We start from the raw sequence: 20,543 nt of genomic DNA, 5'->3' as shown, positions 1-20,543 counted from the left end.
TTAATAAAGCCGGTGTAAACAGCACGGGACAAACGTGGAGCTGTGTCGACATGCGAGTATACCTTTGATTGTTGACCATCTGTGTTTATTATGCCGGGGAGGGTGAGGTGAGTAACTTACCTGCATAAGCATCAACTTGTTACTATGTTGACTTTTGTTTCGCTTTTATTAGTTTATGTTGTGGGTTGTGTATGTAAGAGACAGTTGCGGGCTTAGTAATGATTTTTTGTTTGGGTAATGATGAAGTGAGCGAGCTAATAGTAACTGAGCTCCGTTCATAAATATTCAATATATTATTGATTCGGATTGTTTATTTGTGATCTTATCCTTATTTATTGTCTAGTCTGTACGACATTTCACGTATGTTGTTGAAATTATTAGTTTTTGCGACTGGCCGCCTCCCTGTGTTACCTAAACTGGGAATATAAACCAGGACCTTCTGTTTCACACCTGCGAAAATATTCTGCCAAGAGAGCAGCGAAAGAGATAACCCGTTTATGTATATTAATGAAAAATGAATGATTTTTTATGATAATGAATTATTTGACTTGACTCCGCCCTGACTTAATAACTAAATTAAAAAATAGGAAATGTTTACGAAAAAAAAGAAGAATATAATTTGTTTTTTCATATATAAATCATTTGATACATGACAAAAACAAAATTCGGACAAAAATGGCTTAGTAAATTATATATGAGAGAAATCGAAATTAATTCAGTCAGTTCGAAATTAGTTCAGTTTCATTCATCGAAGTTAACTCAACATTTATTGTTACCTAGTATAATTTACAACATAACAAGATTCACAACTCAATAGACGTTCGTTTGTTGTCCCACTACTGGACACGGGTCTCCTGTATTACTAAGAGGGATAAGGCTTCAGTCTACCACGTTCAGTGCGGGTTAGCAGATTTCGCATACCTAAGATTTTTTACGGAGAAATCTCAGGTATGAAGGTATCCTCACCATATTTTCCTTCATCGTTAAAAAAGTTATCATATACAGCCAGCTGCAAACTAAATCGTTTCCATATTTTAAGCCGTAGGGAGGCAAAAGTATCCATTAAAACTAGATGACGGTAGGATTTTACAGTCGTCGTGTTTAATCCTCGATACCTGCATATTCCGTAGCTGAGTGCGGTCTCGGTGCGATTTCGCATTTCTTTTGACAGCGAACTTTGAAGCTCACTCATATTCGCGTGCATGCGAGTTTTCTCTTATGACTTGTGGAAATATTGATTTCTGTTTGAGAAATATTGGTTATGAAATAAATTATTATGTCATTTACGAATCAAAGGCTTTTGTTAAGCCACCGGCAGTTAATTTAATTATAATATTATATAAAAATTGCTAGAGCAGTGAGTTCTAGGTTAGATAATAATTTTGAGTTCACAAGCTGAACATTATGAAAGTTTTATAATCTACATATAACTTTTAAAAAATATTTTTCTTATTTATTTATTTTCAAAGTTGTTATTAGAAGTTAAAACCCAGTGAAAACAGATGTGTTTATAGGCAGGCGAGGCAGCACCCTGTTCTGTGCCTCCCCGCAATTTCAATATGAATTTAAACAGCCTGAGGATATTTAATATCATTTTAATAGAATCAGTCTGGCAATCCGCACGGGACTTCAAACATAAATACTGAATTATTCCCAACAAATTCTTTTAGGCAAATGATGTAGACATAACACATATATTTTAATGTATTTGACTGAATGATGTGCACATAACGTATTCAGAATGAAGGTTACAAGAACATTGTCTGTAGGTTATTTAAGTTATATTTAAAGTAAGACAGGGTTATCATAAACCTACCAGTTTAAGTCTCATAGTGGGGTTGGGAATGGATTCGTGCTCAGTGTGAAAGACTTGTGCCCAATAGATGAAAACATACGTTAATCAAATAACATCACCTATACGATAAGTAAGGTTTTGGGTTTTTAAAAATTATTAAAACCACAAAAACCAAACACGATTAAAACATCTGCTGGATATGCGTGATAGGTTGGCATGCCGAGAGAACCTGGGCCCACGGGCTTAGCTGCCTGTTTTACTAAGCGCTGGACCACCGCAGCCCATCTACATCAGAAATTGAACTCTACAAAAACAAGTCTGATATTTGAATACGTTTTAGCATATTTTCCTTGTTTCCAAGAAAATACTGTGTTTGAAAAACAAGCGCGGTGAGCGGTTACGTCACATCCGTTCACGCGTCCTTGGCCTTGCCGTTTTCACTCACCAATCACAGCCGAGTATTAGTTGAAGGATATCAAAGATAGTGAAGGGCTAGTAGGTTAGCTAGGTTAGGGCTTTTATTGTCCTCACCGGTGAGGATCGCGATGCGTTTCTCCCTTATTATTTATTTAAAATTACATGTATACATCATTTTATTTTTTCTTTCCTGCCAGCCCGAGCTGGCTTCTTTGTTTACTATATTTTTCATTTACTTTATTACCAATATAAATTGTCTTTATTTATATAAGCTAATTTAATTAAGTAATAATTAAATATTCTCATGTACCTTGACTTATCATAAGTGCAACGATGTTCGCTTACGTGATAAATAAAGCATTTTATTTTATTTTATTATTTTAAAAACCACCGGAAACACTACTGAACACGGGCTTCCTCTGAAGTAGAACTTAGATTTACAAATTACAGCAGTCCGTATAATCGGACATTCTTTTGCTAATCCTACTTTTAATGCAAATCTACGTGAAGATCTCATTGAATACCTTAGAATGAATGGAGACAGCAAAATACAGAGACCATGCCGGTATTGAACTAACATGTCGGATATTTTAATTTTTAACTCGGTATTACAACTTGTAACCCAGCAAGTCAGTTGCTGGTAGAGATACATTCTACACATATATTAGAAAAGAATTCGCTTAATGATAAGTACCATTAAACATAAACAAATATTCAACATTTCTGAGATGTTAGAACTCTTATGATAACAATAACAATTGAGTTAATAATTACCGGGCAAGATACATCATAACCAACCGTGTCTAGGTACATGGACGTCTAATTATACGCTGTATTGTGTAGGGGGGGGCGGTGCGGAGAGAACACGCGTGCCGATGCTTGTTTACTAAACACTGCGCCCGATCGGAACCGATTCGGCCGATCGGATTTGTTAGAGTAATAGAATCGTGCTTTCTGTTTTCTCATAAGTTTTATGTTTTATTTGAACTACATACATTTGCTTATGACTCCATTTGAAAGTTCAGCTGTGAAATTTGTTGATAGAAAATCTTCTGTAATGTGAAACCACTGTGTATGTTATAACAATCCAAAATCAATCAGCGTTTTATTGTTATGTCTCAAAGTGTGAGAGATCTTACTGATAAATGCTAAACGGACAGATTGTATAGGAAAGCATTTAAACGGATGCTACTGGCTCGTTACTTTTTGATAAAGGACATAAAAGCTATTGTTCTAAATATTATGCGATTCAACATGCAATAAAATGCCGACTAACTGAATCTAGACTATTATGAGAGAAAACAGCTGTTATAGACTACATGTGATGTACACCACGCCGGACGTAGCGATCGTGTGGGGCGACTTTATTGCCGCAGCTCAATCGAACACCGAAATATCTACAATACAGCGGTTTATAGCTCGCCCGGTTTCGATAATCTATAGACGGGTTTGATTCTCGGTAAAGACTACATTTAGCGTTCCCGCTAGTGCTTTCTGTGAATATAGCTTTTCTTGTTTTATATTTTCAACTGTGTTTAAACTCTCCGTAATGGATAAATGATTTCATAACTAAAACTTCACGATATTTTAACGTGTGTTGTTATTGTAATGTTATTGATTCGACTTCATCTATCTCATTCGGTCTAAGTCTTAGATATTTTTACAGAGAGCTCTACCAAAATCGCGTATCACGAAAAATTTTATACATTTCTCTGCAATTTGCATTAATTAATGAAATTTAGGAAATGTCGTATCACTCCTATGGAGGTTAAATTATAGCTGGGAATAGGATTGGAGGGCCGTGTGGATTTGATGCTACATGCCCTTTGTAACTATTAAAAGTTCGACAAAATTAATGCTTACGTAAAAAAAAGAGTCATAACACACAAGAAAACCGGCCGAGTGGCAGTTCGACGCGCGCACCGAGGGTTACCTACGAACTTATACGAAAGGCACCTATTTAAGAATATAAATTCAAACTTGACAAACTTAACTTCACCGTTCGATCCGTAGACACGATTATTGCAAAAACCGCGAATAATAAATATGGAATGATAAATTGTTTTTATATGTTATTAAAATACAAAATTACAGTTGTCAGAGCTTCTCCCTTAACGTGCGTTGTAAGGTAGTGTTTTGGTAAATTTCATGATTTTAAGTCAACGGGAAATTCTTAGTTTTGATTCCTTTGTTAAATATGCGACGGTCATATATTTTAACTAGCGACCCGCCCCAGCTTCGCACGGGTGCAATGCTGACTATTTAATGGATATTATTATTATACATATAAACCTTCCTCTTGAATCACTCTATCTATTAAAAAAAACCGCATCAAAATCCGTTGCGTAGTTTTAAAGATTTAAGCATACAAAGGTAGGGACAGAGAAAGCGACTTTGTTTTATACTATGTAGTGATCGTGGGGATTAACATGTATAATTTTTTTACAACTGAAAGAGACAATAGACTCGAGTATTTGATAAAAATTCCAACTTGACACTTCTACGTGTTCCTAAACAGAAGGGTCTTGGTAGTCAAATGGACGGGCAACAAGGTGATCCTATAAAGGTTCCTCTTGAGGTATATAACTCTAAAAATAGAATATTTAGCTATATTTCATAAATTCCGACATTCTCGCTATATTGATTGAGTCCCTCCTAGCCGAATTTTAGACACGGCGGACAATCTCAACGGAGATCAGCCACGCAGGAGATATTATAGTGTCGTGTGTGTGTGCAATACACAGGTGCACTCTCTGTTGCTTCACTCTCATAGTCCGGTGAGACGGCAATCCGACATGACTGGGGAAAGGTTAGGCGCAGGACCAACAGCTTTGCATGCCTCTAGCTATATATGTCTGTATTACATCTACAAACACTTACACTTTACATCATGATTTTGTCACCCGCATTGCTCTGGAGGGAAGTGGACAATTAATATTTCCAACACCTCCCTATCTTTCTATTTGATTAATTTCGTTGCGGGATAATGACATATTAGTTTTCCCTGAGACTCGCCGAGCTTCACTGCTCGGTGTCATAAAATGCGTGCCACTGCTGATTCTGGCTTACAGGAGTTGTAGTGGTGGGTGTGAGGGCGGGAAAGTCTCGTATCTACATACACTGTCTTTATAAAAGACTCTTTTGCATTTTCACTCTTTAAATTTGTCGATTTAATGTTTACAAAAACATTAAAAATATTTACACATTAAAAGTTCTTCATAAAAATTACAAATATGTTTTTATCCCGCTTAATAATAATGGTAGACTAGACTCTTTACGTCCATGAAGAGGTCCGTGCCCAGAAGTGGGATAATAGAAAACAGAGGTCCTACGCACGCACATCTAGAACAACAACATGACTAAACACCGGTGACGAGTATGAATGAAAACTAGAACAAGTTCGAGAGTCAACAGGTTAGGGCCGCGGTGTAAGTGTATTATTTCTTTTTTTTATGGCTTTACATGATGACACAAGTTTGCTGTTCGCATGATGGTAAGTGATACGACAACCCATAAACATTAGAAACACCACCCAACACCTTTAATTACAAAGTATTGTTTGGTAATCTACTGCGCTCGCCATCTTGAGACTTGAGATGCCAAGTCTTATTATGTCCAAGTGCGGTGGCACCTACCCACGCGGACTCCCACATAAGAGAGACCTACCAGTAGTAAGCGTTCACTTGAAATCACTGTTTAGTGACAGTTGCTTCGATCAAACTACTAATCTAACTAAATATTTTATGGAAACTATTTGTAATCTATTAATTTGATATATTAGATATATATCAAAAATAAGAGTGAGTGATATTAAGTCATCATCATCTTTTAAATATCGACAAGACTTAGTAAATCGTCGTTGCGTGGCCGCTTGAATGAAATAGTTATCTTGAAGTATCCTTAATTTGAATAATTCTACAAGTGGAGCAGGCAGTCTAAACACGTAATTGATTAATAAATAAATATTAATTTCAAGACCTTTCTCTACTATTACTACTATAATTCAAGGAAAATCCATTACGTAATCGAGCAAATATCGACAACAAACTCCCGATTTCATTCAGAAAAAATATATGCGGCCACAACACGCGCACATCTAAAATATTTTATGTCGTGTAGCAATATTATCGAACCCGTAATCTTTAGTACTACAGGCATCTCATCTCTCGCGAAACGAACATTATTGTCCCGAATCATCAAATGAGAAGCACTTTGAAACCATTTTCTCAACATTTGGAAGTTCATACAATTACAGCACTTTTTATATGCGTGTGTTCGCACGAATTAGAGCAGAAAGTTGATCCTTTGTCCCGCATCGCTGTGAGGCGACCTTCAGTGCCGTCTCTCCCACTCCCGTGTAGATAGAACGGGACAGACTGGTCAGGTAACGTTTCGTTAAAGGATTTGTACCGTCACTAGAGTGCGTGATGGATAGGTTTAGGAATTTTGTTAAACTGAAAATAACCTACAGTTAGTAGAGGAAGACCACGAGGCATAACTAGCCCGGGATACAATTCACTAATAGATTATATTAATCCGAGTCTAATTGTGTGCAATAATTAATTAGAATACATGTATTTAGATTCCCTCTGTGGCTAATACTGCTACTACGGAATGAATCACCTTCATTATTCACGATCTGAGTCCCACTGTTTGCTAAGATCTTCGGCAATCAAATACTTCTATTATAATAGTTATTGTAACAATGTCGTCATATGGCCACTAACGAACAATACTTTAAGTGAAAAGATCAGGTAGTCTTCCATTTATAGCCCTTCTCTCGACTACACGGGATTGGTAATCTAGTTTCTTTAAAAAGCGCCGGATATAAATAAAATATAGCTACTGACATCCATAACAATGAAACTCTCAAACTTACCCTTTCAACGATATTAATATTTCTAAAAATACACAATATATTGAACCGTAGTACTGGGGTCTGTGTTTGCAGAATTGTATTAATTCCGAGGATTATTAATTAGCCATTTAATGTCCACATTGACTGAAGCATCAGCGTCAAGTTTTACATTTCTCTTTACTGGTGTTCGCTTTGTATTGCCAGATTCTAATGTAAAATACAATAGTCTATATTATATTGTTGATTTAGAATTCGTGATCAAACGATTAATCATTATGCATTCAAGTGTTTCGAAAGGAGCACACTAGTGTTGTATATTATTCACTCTTTTCTGCTTTCTAGTCCATTTAAACGTTGTTGGGTGTTTGGGTACAATAATATATTTTATTTATCACAGTACGGTAAGAGCTTGTTAAATGTGATGATGATTCAGAAATTGTTTTAGCTTTAAAAGTATAATGTTTACTCACCACGCTATGCCCGCTGCGGCTGCGCAGGCTGAGCCTCATCTTCCAATCCCTCTTGGAGGTGGCGCCCCCCTCCGAGCTGAACGATCGCTTGATTGGCAGCGACATGGCGACAGATCACTAGCAGTAGCAGCAGCACTAACCGTTGCCAAATGTGGCGCGTCCCTGTCGCCTCATAATACGCACTACGGTATGAGTTAATCCTTACCCTACCCTACACTAAAACACTAATAGACACTGCCTAAACACTACACTACACTGATTAATTAACACTTAATGACACTAAAGATACATTATATAGACACAAAACACTGAAACTATGCCTACCCTACAACACCTACTACGAAGAGAAAACTGGAATATAACCTAACGTACTAGCGCGAGTCACTAGCGCAAGTCACTAGCTCAATTCACTAGCACAAGTCAGTAGAGGAAGAGTACAGAAGAAAACCTGAAACAAAAGAAAATTTCGTAAGAAACATTTCATGGGCAATAAATATTCTATGCGGGAAGGAAATACAGATATTATTAAAACAAATTTGAACTTTTTTTTATTATTTTATGAGGCCCTATAATTGCACTTTATAAAATAGGTTAAATAAAAACATCTTATCAGATATGCTTTTTTTATATTAATACGTATAAGGTAATGGAACATTTGCAGTCCACCTAATTTTAAAATATTTTTAAAATTGTTTAATAAAATAATTGAAGAAACATTTTTGATTAAATTATTAAATATCACTACATACGCAATACATATAAAATTGTATAATAACAGAACTAACACAAAATTGTAGTAAGCATTTGTACTACAACACAAACAATATAACCAAGGATGGTCATGTTGAGGACCGGGCTATCTCAGGTCACACTACCTTACGTTACAAATTTATTTTACAGCCTCGGTGGAGTATAGAGTACGCGGTACGACAACCACGCCGATGCCTGGAGTTCAAATGGCGGTGGGGCTAAGCGATATTGGATTTCTCTACTCGATATCTTCCCGGAGACTACAATTTGCACCCGCTATGGTTTGCCCTTGGGGCGGAATACATGCGATGAAATATGTGCAATAGTTGCGCCTCTCTCTACCTTTTCGTGTGGGTATAACTTTTGGTACCCTGTATTTAGCGTAAGTCTCATTACGTTTATATTATGCTCTTGGGACAAGAAACAGTTTAAGATTGCAGTGTTCCAATCCGGATGGTGTATCTAGTTATATCGTCTATTTTGAGCTATACCTAATGTTTCACGGAGACGAGCACAAACAATCGTATCAAACGCCACGTTTACCATAAGGCAGTTGCCTCTTCAGGTGCGAAAAATATTTTGACATTCATTGTTTTGCTTAATCGATCTATACGTGCCGCTACACCCATTTATGGATAGCATTATGTTATAGCCTATTCCTGTTCGGCAGGAGCCGCCACGTCGATCGCAAAGATTAAAGGAAAACATTGGCTTGGTTTTCATTTCATTTCGCGCTGCTACGTTTGCGGGCGCTCGCGGGGCGACCGAGGGGCGGTGGCTATTTTAGTAACTCATAATATCCATTAAATAAATTGTTATCCTAATCGCGTCAAGAAAAAGCTGAAATAATACTGTTGGATGTTTAATGGGGGAGTCTTCGCGATTGAAGACTAACTTGATGGCCCCGAGCGGGCGCAGCACAAAAAACTTCATGACTATTATTCGTAATGCATTTTTATTAAATATGAATTTTTATTACCCTTGATTTTTTAAACCTACACAAGCATCTCGCCTGCTATCAGCGCACAGTTAGTGACCAGAAGATCCATTACCAAATTACCTTGGACTTAATTTGTTAAACAAATTGCTATCGTGTCTTTTCATAACATAACTTATAACAGAGGCGATATTTTTGCATAATGGCCGAGTGTCGTGTCGCCGTAGCAGGTCTCATGAGAGCTAACACGACTTTTCGACATCCGTCCATGCTTCCGCCCATCGCACCGTGTGTCACCGCTTCACTGACAGATGTTTAACAGTTTACGCCACGTTAAGAGCTCTATTTGCGACGCTGAACTGGCTGTTAGAGTTTGTTTTAGTTTATTCTGCGTTACACCAGCCTGGTGTAACGCAGAACAAACTGGAGGTGGGCGGAAGAACAAAATATTTATTGTCATGAAATGTTGGTCTGTTGTTTCGCTTAATCATGGACGTTGTTTGTTCGCATAGAAAATAGATAATCATTATTATCGCTCCAAGGGTAATCGATGAATGTGTAAAAGTAAGATTAGATGAAGGATACGTCTCACATAGGTGCAAAATTTAACCGTATATAAATAGTATAAAACGAGAAAAACTTTCTACGGAGTACTATAATTTGATAAAAGAACTAGTTTCGAGAACTTGTCCTCTCTCGATCGGAGTTGCCGAGCGGGGTAATAAAAACGCCAAAAAATGCACCGCGTGCGTCCCTCGCGGGCCGTTATTAGCGTAACGTGACGGCTCGACCCTCCGCACATACTCAGCTCAACACCGGCGGTCACGCTGTTTATTTTCATAGAAATTCTTTAAGACGAAAATATTACTTTTTTTTGTTTATGTTTTATGCTGTAAACAGTTTTATCTGGAGTGAATTCCGGCTCATCTGAAATGTCAGTCTCTCAAAAATAGAGACAGCCTCCTACGGATTTTAAGTAGGCCTACTGAGATAACCAACCTCAAGTTCAATACTAAATATTCCCAATAAGTCACCATTTCATAGCCAAATGTGGGGCTGAATACTGCCTTATAGGACTACTAATATTAACTATAAGCTGTAGACTGAACTACATTAGTAAACTACCCATCAACGTTGCAAAATTCCGTTTCACTTATATAATTCCACAACTACGAAATTAGAGAGTTCGTAACTTCTCCGTTTTCGAACCCGCACCATCCCAAACAAACATCCTACTCCGCTGTTCACGAGCCCTTGAGCCAGTTGCCACTTTGCCGGCGTTTCCGGACGAAACGGGTCAAGGACATTCCCTTATGCAAATTAAAGGAATAAATGGAATCTGTTGCAATATTTGGACCGAATACTATGAATTTAAATATCTACTGTTTCGTATGATATTTTATCTTTATAAAGCTTACTAAATTAGAGTGACGACTGCGTGATTCACTAAGGATAGAAATAGCAGCACTAGATAGAGATTTTTATGCTTACGCGAATATGTGACATTGAAATAAAAATACTTAACGAATGTTTTCGCGATGATTTATTTGATATTTACATCCGACGTTGTGATTTTATTTAAGTTGCATTATAGTCAATAAACAGTAATACTGCGTTTCAGATCCTGCGACACATTAAGCCTCCCAATCATAAATAATTACGCTTTAAACTAATAGTAAATAAAGAGATTATGTTCTTCAATGCGGAAATAAACAGACAAATAACCACGAATAAAACTAGAAACTTGAACCCTTTGGAAACATGAATTTAATTTAATACATTTTAAATAATTCGCTGTTCGGAAATAAAAAATCATTGTAGCGTGATCAAAAATAACAAATAGGAGTAGGCAGCAGATAGACGTGGGAACCAATCACTGGGAATACACTAACACAAACACGGCCTGAGGCGGCTCCAACAACAAACTGTTTCACATAATAAAAATTGAAGTGTAGTTCGTAAGGTTTATTTGACTAAAATTAAAAAGAGGTTCTAAATTCGTGTGTGGATTAATATGTGGGGATTTTATACTTATTTGTTTGATATTTCCGTTTCCGGGCCGTTATCCGTGATTTTTTTAAGTATTAATGAGGCCTTAGCATCCACATTTTTGCTGGTAGTAGCATATATTTTATATCCACGCGGATAGCGATCACTGTACACAAGGTGTTAAAACTAACCATAGTAGCCCACTTAAGTGTGTCTCATTCCGAGATCAGCCTGTGTAGATCCGGTTCCAAGAGGCCGGCATAATTGTGTCAACCGTCGATGGGTAATCATCTCTCGTCAGTCAACATTCTATTGAACCCCACTCCACTTACCCTCAGGCGCAATGGGGTCGATTTGTCGTGCCCAAATATATAGAAAAACAAGAAATATTAGGGCAGAAATCGAACTCCTTTCCCCTTGAGCGGGAAGCATTTTATTGCGAGTATGCATGACTACATCAATGGCTTAGTTTTTCTACGTCTTAGAAATAAAAACTCAACTGAAACTCTTTCGAGAATAAAAGGCGTGAGTGTGAATGTGAACATTTATATTTTTGCTGAAGTTTAAAAGTTGATCACGCCTGATCTTAAGGATCTATGCAGTAGCACTACTTGCAACATAATTTGTTTTTTTTATTGCTTTGAATGACGAGTCGAGCTTGCCCTTCGCCTGATGTTAAGCGATATGACCGCCCAAAAACAGTAGAAGCACCATCCAACACTTTAAAATACAAAGTATTGTTTGGTAATCTAACGCGCTCGCCATCCAGAGACATGGGATGTTAAGTTTTATTTTGTCCAGTTACCTGGCCACAGTATCTTTCAACCCAGAACACAACAGTGACTACACACTGCTGGTTGGCGGCAGAAATAGACGTTTGGGTAGTAACTACCCAGGCGGAGTCTCACATATGAGATACCTACCATCAGTAAAACCATTTAATGACTGCACTGCCTTCAACACCTTTAACCGATGTTATTACTTGTAGGGCTCTCAGTCACCTTGCCCGAAATATTTTCCAACTCGGTAAACGAACGTCACTACAATAGTGCAGTAAAAAAAATAAAGAAGTTGGAAGATGTAAGAGTAATTAAAAAATTATACGGCCGTGGTAAAGAGACCACACTGCAACTAAGAAGGAGTGGAGAAGGATGATTATACCCGTCGCCACAATTATGTCGGCCTGTTTGGAATTGTATACACAGGCTAATGAATGCTATAAACCTACGTGAACCTACGTAGGGGTTTTGTACCTAGGACACAGAAGTCGCTATTCGAGCGCGTAGAAATATACCAACATAATTATTCAATTACATTTTATTATAAAATATCGGAAATTATAGAAATAAAATTGAACAAGTTTCTGTTTATTCGTGTGAGTCTTTTGTAACAGTAAAACCAACATTGCAACAAACGGGATAGAGGAGCCCACCCGCAACAGATTTACAATTGAAATTTATGTTTTCTGAACGTGTGGGTATAAAACAATAGTTGGATGTTTTTATTTATAACACGCTGGTCCTCTAACATGTAAATTATTGTAGCTATTGCATAACTTTGGGACCCTATGAAATGCAATATGTGGTCAAAAATAAACAATATCTCGCTTTTCTTTTTAAAGAAGCTTTGTTCTTCGCTGGACCTATGTAAATACCTATTTTACCTCTAATAAGGCTAGTCTGATTAATATTATAATTATTATCGAATGCATTGTAATTTTTTTTCTACATGCAATATGAAAAATAATATTTTAATGTTTGATAAGAATCGCTACGAATTTAAGACTTGCGTTTATCAAACATAACTCCATCATAAAACAGTTCCATTTCTATTTGAAGGACATAATATTTTGTATCTACTAATAACAAGACTTTATAAGACTTAATATTTTCTGTCGCGTGGTAAAAGTCTGAATGCCTTAAAATTTTGGAGTTTAATGCTACTATTTATAGCTACTATAGCTTTAATGGTTTATGTCTAGTTAATATTAATACTGGTGTTATATATTTTTTTGTCAATGCATGCTGTACCACCTTAAAATGTTGTGCATTTAAACCTATTATTACTGTTATATTTTATTGGAGCTATTCATAATGTAACAACTACTGGTTGTCCTAATTATAAATAAATAAACAGAGTCTACGCTCACTAGTCTTTAGTTAAAAAAATCCACTCGCCTTCTTAAGCTTGTTTAACGTAGAATATTAATGCTAGATGATAATTACTACAATGAAATCCAACACAAATACGAACTCAAAGTCTAACACGAGTCGTGTCAAATAATATTATCTCGTTGAATGTTAAAAGGATTTTTCAGTAACATGGGCCTCATAAATTACCGTGACAGCATCTTGGTCCCTTTAAGCAACGCTAAGAGTAGATTTGCATGAAAATTACAAAATTCCCGACAAGGAAAATAAAGAAGAATTTGTATACGTTGTTAGAAACATAAGGGATTTTTAATAATAAATGTGAGGGACTTTATTCACGATAGGCTCAAAAAAGAACGAGACTCCAAGTTTTAAGGACCTCCAATACTAAATACCCGCAATTTCATAAAAAAACATGGAAGCGCTGCCTGGATTATAGAAATTGATTAGGAATGAAAGTAGGGATGGAGTTGTTAGCCCTCTAGACCTCTCACACATAACGCAACAGTTGGCTATCACTTCACATTGAGTTTCAAAAATATATCAGACTAGGTGTTGTTCGCGGCTTCGCTTACGTTTAAAGCTTTTCTCACTACAAAATTACTACTTACTTTAGCGATTGATAGCGCCATCTACTTAAAAATCAGATAAATTAAATGACCGAGATAAGAAGTAGCCTATGTGTTAATCCAGGATCTGTATCAATACGTTTTAACATTTTAAAATTTTAATTATGCCATGCATTAACGCTATATCATATAGGTATAAAAACAAAAGCATTAATTACATATTCCAATAACAAGGGCTTGACCATGAATCAGATAAAATAAACCACTCATACTGGTTCCGGGCGAATGAAGTTATTGAAATCTGCAGTGGACAGAATTTCGTGTTCCAATTATTAATAAGGCATAACGAACGAGTACACTCGACTCCAACTTAAATTATCAGCCTTCGAAACTCGACGTGACGCGCTGATAGTACGCTCAAATGAAGAAATGGCCGAATGAGCATGCTAAGTATAGTGTCGAAATAATACAAACACACTCACACACCACGCATTTATCCCCGAAGGGGTATGCAGAGGCGCAACCACTTCACCCACTTTTCGCCAAGTGTGTTCCGTCCCATGATTGTACATTAATAGAATGTACCTCGAATCTATAGAATATTTTATTTTGATGTTTCATGGTACGGCTTGCTTTCTGTGCTGTAGATTTGAAAACTGTCAAGCGGCCAGTATCTTGTCTTGTCTGTCCACTTTGCAAGTGGATGGCTGTGTTAGTCGTATATGAAATAAACATAGCAAATTAATATTTTTCTGTAGCATCTGTGGGCGTTATAGTACGGTGCGAAGTAATTGCGGGCCGCATGCGCCGCGCCGGGCCGTGCCGCACGGGCACGCACGATGCTCATACATCTTGATTATTGCGTGTGCCGCGGCCCGGTCACAGTTACTGTGTAATGTTCAATGTGGGCTGCTAAATTGGCGGTGTATTTTGTGATTTGATAATGGGTACAGTTCAACTGATTTTGAAATCAGTCTTTGATTGTATTAAAGCTTAGCCAACGTCCAGTCGCTGTTGCTGGATAATTAAAAAGTAGCTTCAAAGTCAAATAATTTATTTGCTAAATACAGGTTATATGCATGTTACAGGTGATATGTAAAATGGAAATTCTCGCTATATTCTACCCTTGCTGGGACGTGCAAAAAATTTAAGGGCAGTGAAAATCTCACATAAATAACTACCCACTTAAAAATCTACCAGCATTCCCTATGATTGTAAATGTAGGCGAATGCACGCTGTACGCCGTTATTTAAGTATGAATTTATGTTCTCTTTTATTTCCTATCGCTAATTTTATTTTATGCCGCTCCAGGTTTAATCGATTGGATTTCATCTTATCCCATGTTAACTGTGATGTGCGTGCATTAGCTTATATAACTATTGTGACTATGTACTAGAAAGACTTGGAAAAAAAAATACAAAAGAAGTACTGAACAATTGATGACAAAAAAGAAAGCCCAGAGTTTCTTTCTGCCTTTCTTCTTCTGGTAGTCATCACTTAGGTAGCTAGTGAAAGGCTGGTAGGTTAGCTAGGTTAGGGCTCATGTCCTCGCCGGTGAGGATCGCGACGCGTTACCCTTCTATTTCCCCCCTACTTGCCAGCCCGAGCTGGTTACTTCGGTTTGTACCTTGTCTTTAGTATAAATTTTATCCCTAATTTAAAATGTCCATACTTATATAAGTAATTTTAATAGTTGTTTAGAAATAAAAATAATTATTCTTATGATTTGTTTTGACGTATCATAAGTGCAACTTTGTTCGCCTACGTGATAAATAAAGTATTTTATTTTTTATTTTATTTTTAATACACACTAAGACTGCCTTTAACGAGTCGATAACAACTTCACTCTAATGTGTAGAATGCTACCCGCAATTCGATAATAGCCGCCTCCTACGTACTTCCACAAAGCATTTAACCAATAAACACAAGCAAGTGGCTGTAGGCTTTACTCAATTAACAATAGAATAGAATTACAAAGCCGGACTCCAATCTAATTGATTTCAATGCACTGCACGTGTCAAGACTAATGATCAATCTTCAGCCAATTTGCATAAATTTCTAAAACAATTACAACGCGTGGCGCGTGGGCGGTCGACTATTTTTAAATAAAGTTTCGCATTACATTTAAGCCAGTCCTTTGCAAATACCTCGTTGGATAAGCGAAAGTAAAATATGAGTACTTTGTATGCGGATAGGATTATGAAGAGTCTAATTCCTGATAGAAGTTGGAAAGATTTAATTCGAAGATGCATTCAAAATTCAAATCTTAAGCAACTGTTTTTTTTTTTGTTTCTACATATAAATTGTCTGAAGTAACTAGCGAACTACGCATCACGTCGAGGCTTTACCAAAAATGATGGTTGTAGCTCGTGGTCGTCTATGCCTAAAATTCAAAAACAATTCAAAAATTAAATTTTTCTTCACTTATCTATATTAAATTTTATTATGGCAAATCCACACTCTGTTTGCGCAGTTAGCTTTAAACGGGGTGCAAAGATTTTTCTTAACGTATTAATATAAACATTACATTAATAAATAAATCTACTTTTTAATGCGTTGTTACGTAAAGCGAGATGATAATGGATAATTGATGTTTCTCTTTACGCCCGAAGAGATGTATATATTGATAATTAAGTTTATTATGTTAATAATAGACTGACCCAAATTGGATCAACATCAACCGTCCGCGATCCAAATATTGGGCCGACAGTTGATGCTTACAACATATATTGACTGACGACTTCACACGCCACGTGAGTTCGGACAAATATGGATAATGCAATTCATATTACTGAGGTGTTTTTTACTGAAGATAAGCAAAGGAACATGTGACTTTTTGGTGAAGATGTAATATTTAATAATAACAAAAAAATATATCTACTACCAATTAAAGTGCGGTGCCGTTTTCCGGGGCAACCCCGGGAATTTCTGTAAATAAAGTCGGTTATGGATCGGCTTTATGAGTTGATTTCGAACACCTCGCATTTAAAAGTTAATAGAAATTTTAAATGAAATAAACACAATCCTAAAGCAATTTTCTTTTGAAACCAAACTTTCTTTTTCAATAAAAAAAAATGTTTATGTTCCTTTAATTCCTTTTTGGCGTTATTTGCGGACCCCACTACATTTTCTACCCTGACAGCGGTTCTTTAACTTTCGCCCGTAATCTTACCCGGTGGAAGGCGGCGGCGGGGGGGGGGGGGGGGGGGTCTGACGTCAAGCCTTAATAGCCATAAAACTCTTATAACGTTCCATCACTCGTATGTCTAGAAATTATTACTTTATTAATTAAGAACGCATATAAGTTAACGACAGCGGAATAAACGGTTTAAGGATGAACACGCTTTATGAACGTATCAAATTTGTAATTGATATCATTTTATTCGAACAGTGTATTCTCTCTATTAGTAAAGTAGGTCAGAAACCTTATACCTTGGGTTCGATTCCCCGGCTGTGTATAAAATATTTTAAGATTATGCAATTAATTAAGTATAGAGATTACATCATTACCTATCACGTGATACATCATGAAATAGAAAACGTTTCGGTACTATTTGAATGAGCTAGTCGCGCCTTTGTCTGCTTCTAGGAACAAAAACGTGCGCTTATTTTATATTCTTTATTTTATTGGTGTTGCAAAATGTAAAATAGTGAGGCAATGAACAACTTTTATGGTAAGGGGAGCATAAATAATATGAGATTGGAGCGTACGTAATGGGCCCATCTGCGAAGCGGTATATATGTAAAAACTTGCTCATAAATAAAGAGCGCATAAATACACATTGTGTTTTAACTACTTGGCTACTATTACATATAGAATTTCTTTTGTGCCGTTATAAAACATAAACTCACGTTTAAATATTATATCCATAAATTAGGAAGACAAATTTTATTTCTCATTAGATAAGATTATTTTCGTTCGTCGCGTTTAAAAGAGCACAATGAGCAGTATTATGCAGCGTACTGAACTACAAATTCTAAAATCCATTTAACTCACTGTTATTTTGTTACATATTAATATTACCTACTTCCACAAATGATCAAAATATATTCAAAGTGCCCACATAAAAGGCGAGCGCGAAAGACAATAAATCCGAAATAAATTTAAAAATAAAAGTAACGCTTAAAAATGCCGTTAGGAGAGCTTCAGGAATTAATCTAAAAGACAATATAAAAATGAAATACTTAATGTCAAAAAGTTGTTGAGAGCGGAGAGCGAGAGGCGACACGTGGAGGGGGGCATGGCGAGACGGGGGGGGGGGGGTGCGTTAGACGTTAGCGTCCCGGATTGAGGAAAAAGATTCATGTTTGACAAATGTAATTACTTTCAACGTCTTGGAGAAATTTAATCATTTGTTCTGAGCGTCTGTGCCGACGAGTTGGCAGGATTCGGGGCTATACGGCGCACAATTAAAAACATATATAAAATATTTCGTATATTTATTAATAATATCAGCCCTATACTATATACTTGCCCACTGCTGAGCACGGGTCTCCTCTACTACTGAGAGGGATTAGGCCTTAGTCCACCACGCTGGCCTAGTGCGGATTGGTAGACTTCACACACCTTCGAAATTCCTGTAGAGAACTTCTCAGATGTGCAGGTTTCCTCACGATGTTTTCCTTCACCGTTAAAGCGAACGATAAATTCACAAAGAATACACACATGATTTTTAGAAAAGTCAGAGGTGTGTGCCCTTGGGATTTGAATCTGCGGACATTCGTCTTGGAGTCCGTTCCACACCCAACTAGGCTATCGCCGCGTATATTTTTTAGGTAGTAAACTAAATACCACATCGTGTTTCTGCTGTTAACGGGAGCTTACCATTTATACAATTAATATGTATTAATATGTATAAGTAACTAAGTAATGCATTGGGAAAGACCCGAACAAACCATATCGGAAAAGTTCGCTATACAATACCCAGTTTTTTTTAAATATGTTAATCTAGTTTACTCGAGTTGGGTGGCTGTAACAAGGAAAAATAAAAATTTTACCGACTAAATGTTTGAAAGATTAATAACTATATAACTTATTATTCCGAGTATATAAACGTTTACTTTCAGTAATATATATTTTTTAATTAGTTATGTTTATGGCGTATTTTTACAAATTCGACAAAAAGTCGAGACTAAAGTGAAAGACCAACACGCGCCCTGAAGTAAAATTAGATTAAATATATTGCTTATCATCGCAACGCTACTACAGTAATCTGTCATAGCATAATGCTATGAGAAATTTGACAGATGCGCGCCGCTTAGGCGCCTGCGCCTCGCCTGCCTTGGGTTCTTTATCTTTTTATTAGTAACTTAAGCATCGTACACTGCGGAAAGTGTTATTAGGGAAAAAAACATAATAATAACGCATTATGTCTAACGAATGAATAACTAATCAATTTGCTGTTTTTTTATGATTGTGTGTGTGTGTGTTGACGCGAACAAAACCGCGAGTTAAACTACTTAATAAATAATCAACATTATAAAATTTTGTGAGGTAAAGCGCAATTGTAGCGGACACAAATGATTTCGTTCGATCGAGCTTTATTTATGACACCTTCACGCTCTCAGACGTGATGCTGGAAGAAAACCTCTTTATTGATATTTTCAAAACGACTATATCACCGTTGGAAATATTATTTAACTGTTTTATGAGAGCTTATTAGACACGGCGAAGTAGTTGTATCTGTACGTCGCTAGAATTGAAGGTAGGTTGTACAAAATGACTGAATAATATATTAATAATACAATGCCTTAATATTTTGTACTTGTAGCCCTGTGGGTTGATAAATTCAAGGTTAAGGCTACACAATATTTACCAAAGCTATTTCTTAACATTGGTTTTACAATATACCAGTAATAGTATCTCGCTGTCTGCCTAGATTATGCTACAGCAAAGCTGCGGTACAAACTTCTCACTTCAAAAAATATTCGCAGTTAATGAGTGAATATACTAGAAATGTCCTGGATGTTCTGCCGCTCAACAATTGTGGAGGCGAAAGGTACTCTGATAACAAAACTCACTTATAAAAAGCAGCGAGCCGCGCGTCACTTCAGTGCGTGATAGTGATATATTATACTACTCAAATGGAGGCGTTGCATTCGCATTATAGGCAAAATTAATGTGTATATTTAATATATAAAGTGCGCTATTATTTTGATGGTTTGGCTCAAAACCTAATGAAATTATTGTCCAAATCAAAACCCAAACATTTTAGTATCATCAAAATTACCATATCTCGCTACCAGTGAGCACGTTTTACTGATTCACTCCTATATTTCATAAATAATTTATATGTTATTAATATAGACGCAATGTGTCCATTATTGAAACCGCATTTTGCTTTTAGTAATGCTTTTATGATTAATATAATTAGTTGTGAAAATGGTTTGTATATTTCAATATTACAAACAAATACATGAGTATATAACCTCGTAGCCGTAATACGAATTGTTTGTACAACAGACCAAGAGTTCGAACAATGCTATAATTCTTAGACCTGGGATTCGAATATTGTGAAACTGAAATATTTGCTTAACGATACCATGCGCAGCCTTATATAGCCAGGGCAATACGATGTAGTCGCTATGTATTTATTAAATAGGTTCAA

The 20,543-nt window shown here is 36.5% G+C and overlaps 1 protein-coding gene across 3 annotated transcripts in view; it reads right to left on the bottom strand.

Annotated features, from left to right (window-relative positions):
- Positions 1-20,543, bottom strand: part of LOC115441436 (adenylate cyclase type 6) — a 270,780-nt gene that overhangs the window by 177,423 nt on the left and 72,814 nt on the right. For all 3 annotated transcript variants that reach the window (XM_030166222.2, XM_030166221.2, XM_030166223.2), the window contains exon 3: positions 7,541-7,988. In XM_030166222.2, coding sequence (XP_030022082.1) covers positions 7,541-7,645 — 105 coding nt within the window. In that variant the 5' untranslated portion in view covers positions 7,646-7,988. The remainder of the gene's footprint in view (positions 1-7,540; positions 7,989-20,543) is intronic.

The sequence above is a fragment of the Manduca sexta genome, chromosome 27, assembly GCF_014839805.1.
Source record: "Manduca sexta isolate Smith_Timp_Sample1 chromosome 27, JHU_Msex_v1.0, whole genome shotgun sequence".
NCBI lineage: Eukaryota > Metazoa > Arthropoda > Insecta > Lepidoptera > Sphingidae > Manduca > Manduca sexta.
Note: the sequence above shows the minus strand (reverse complement) of the source record. Positions and strands in the feature narration are given on the sequence as shown.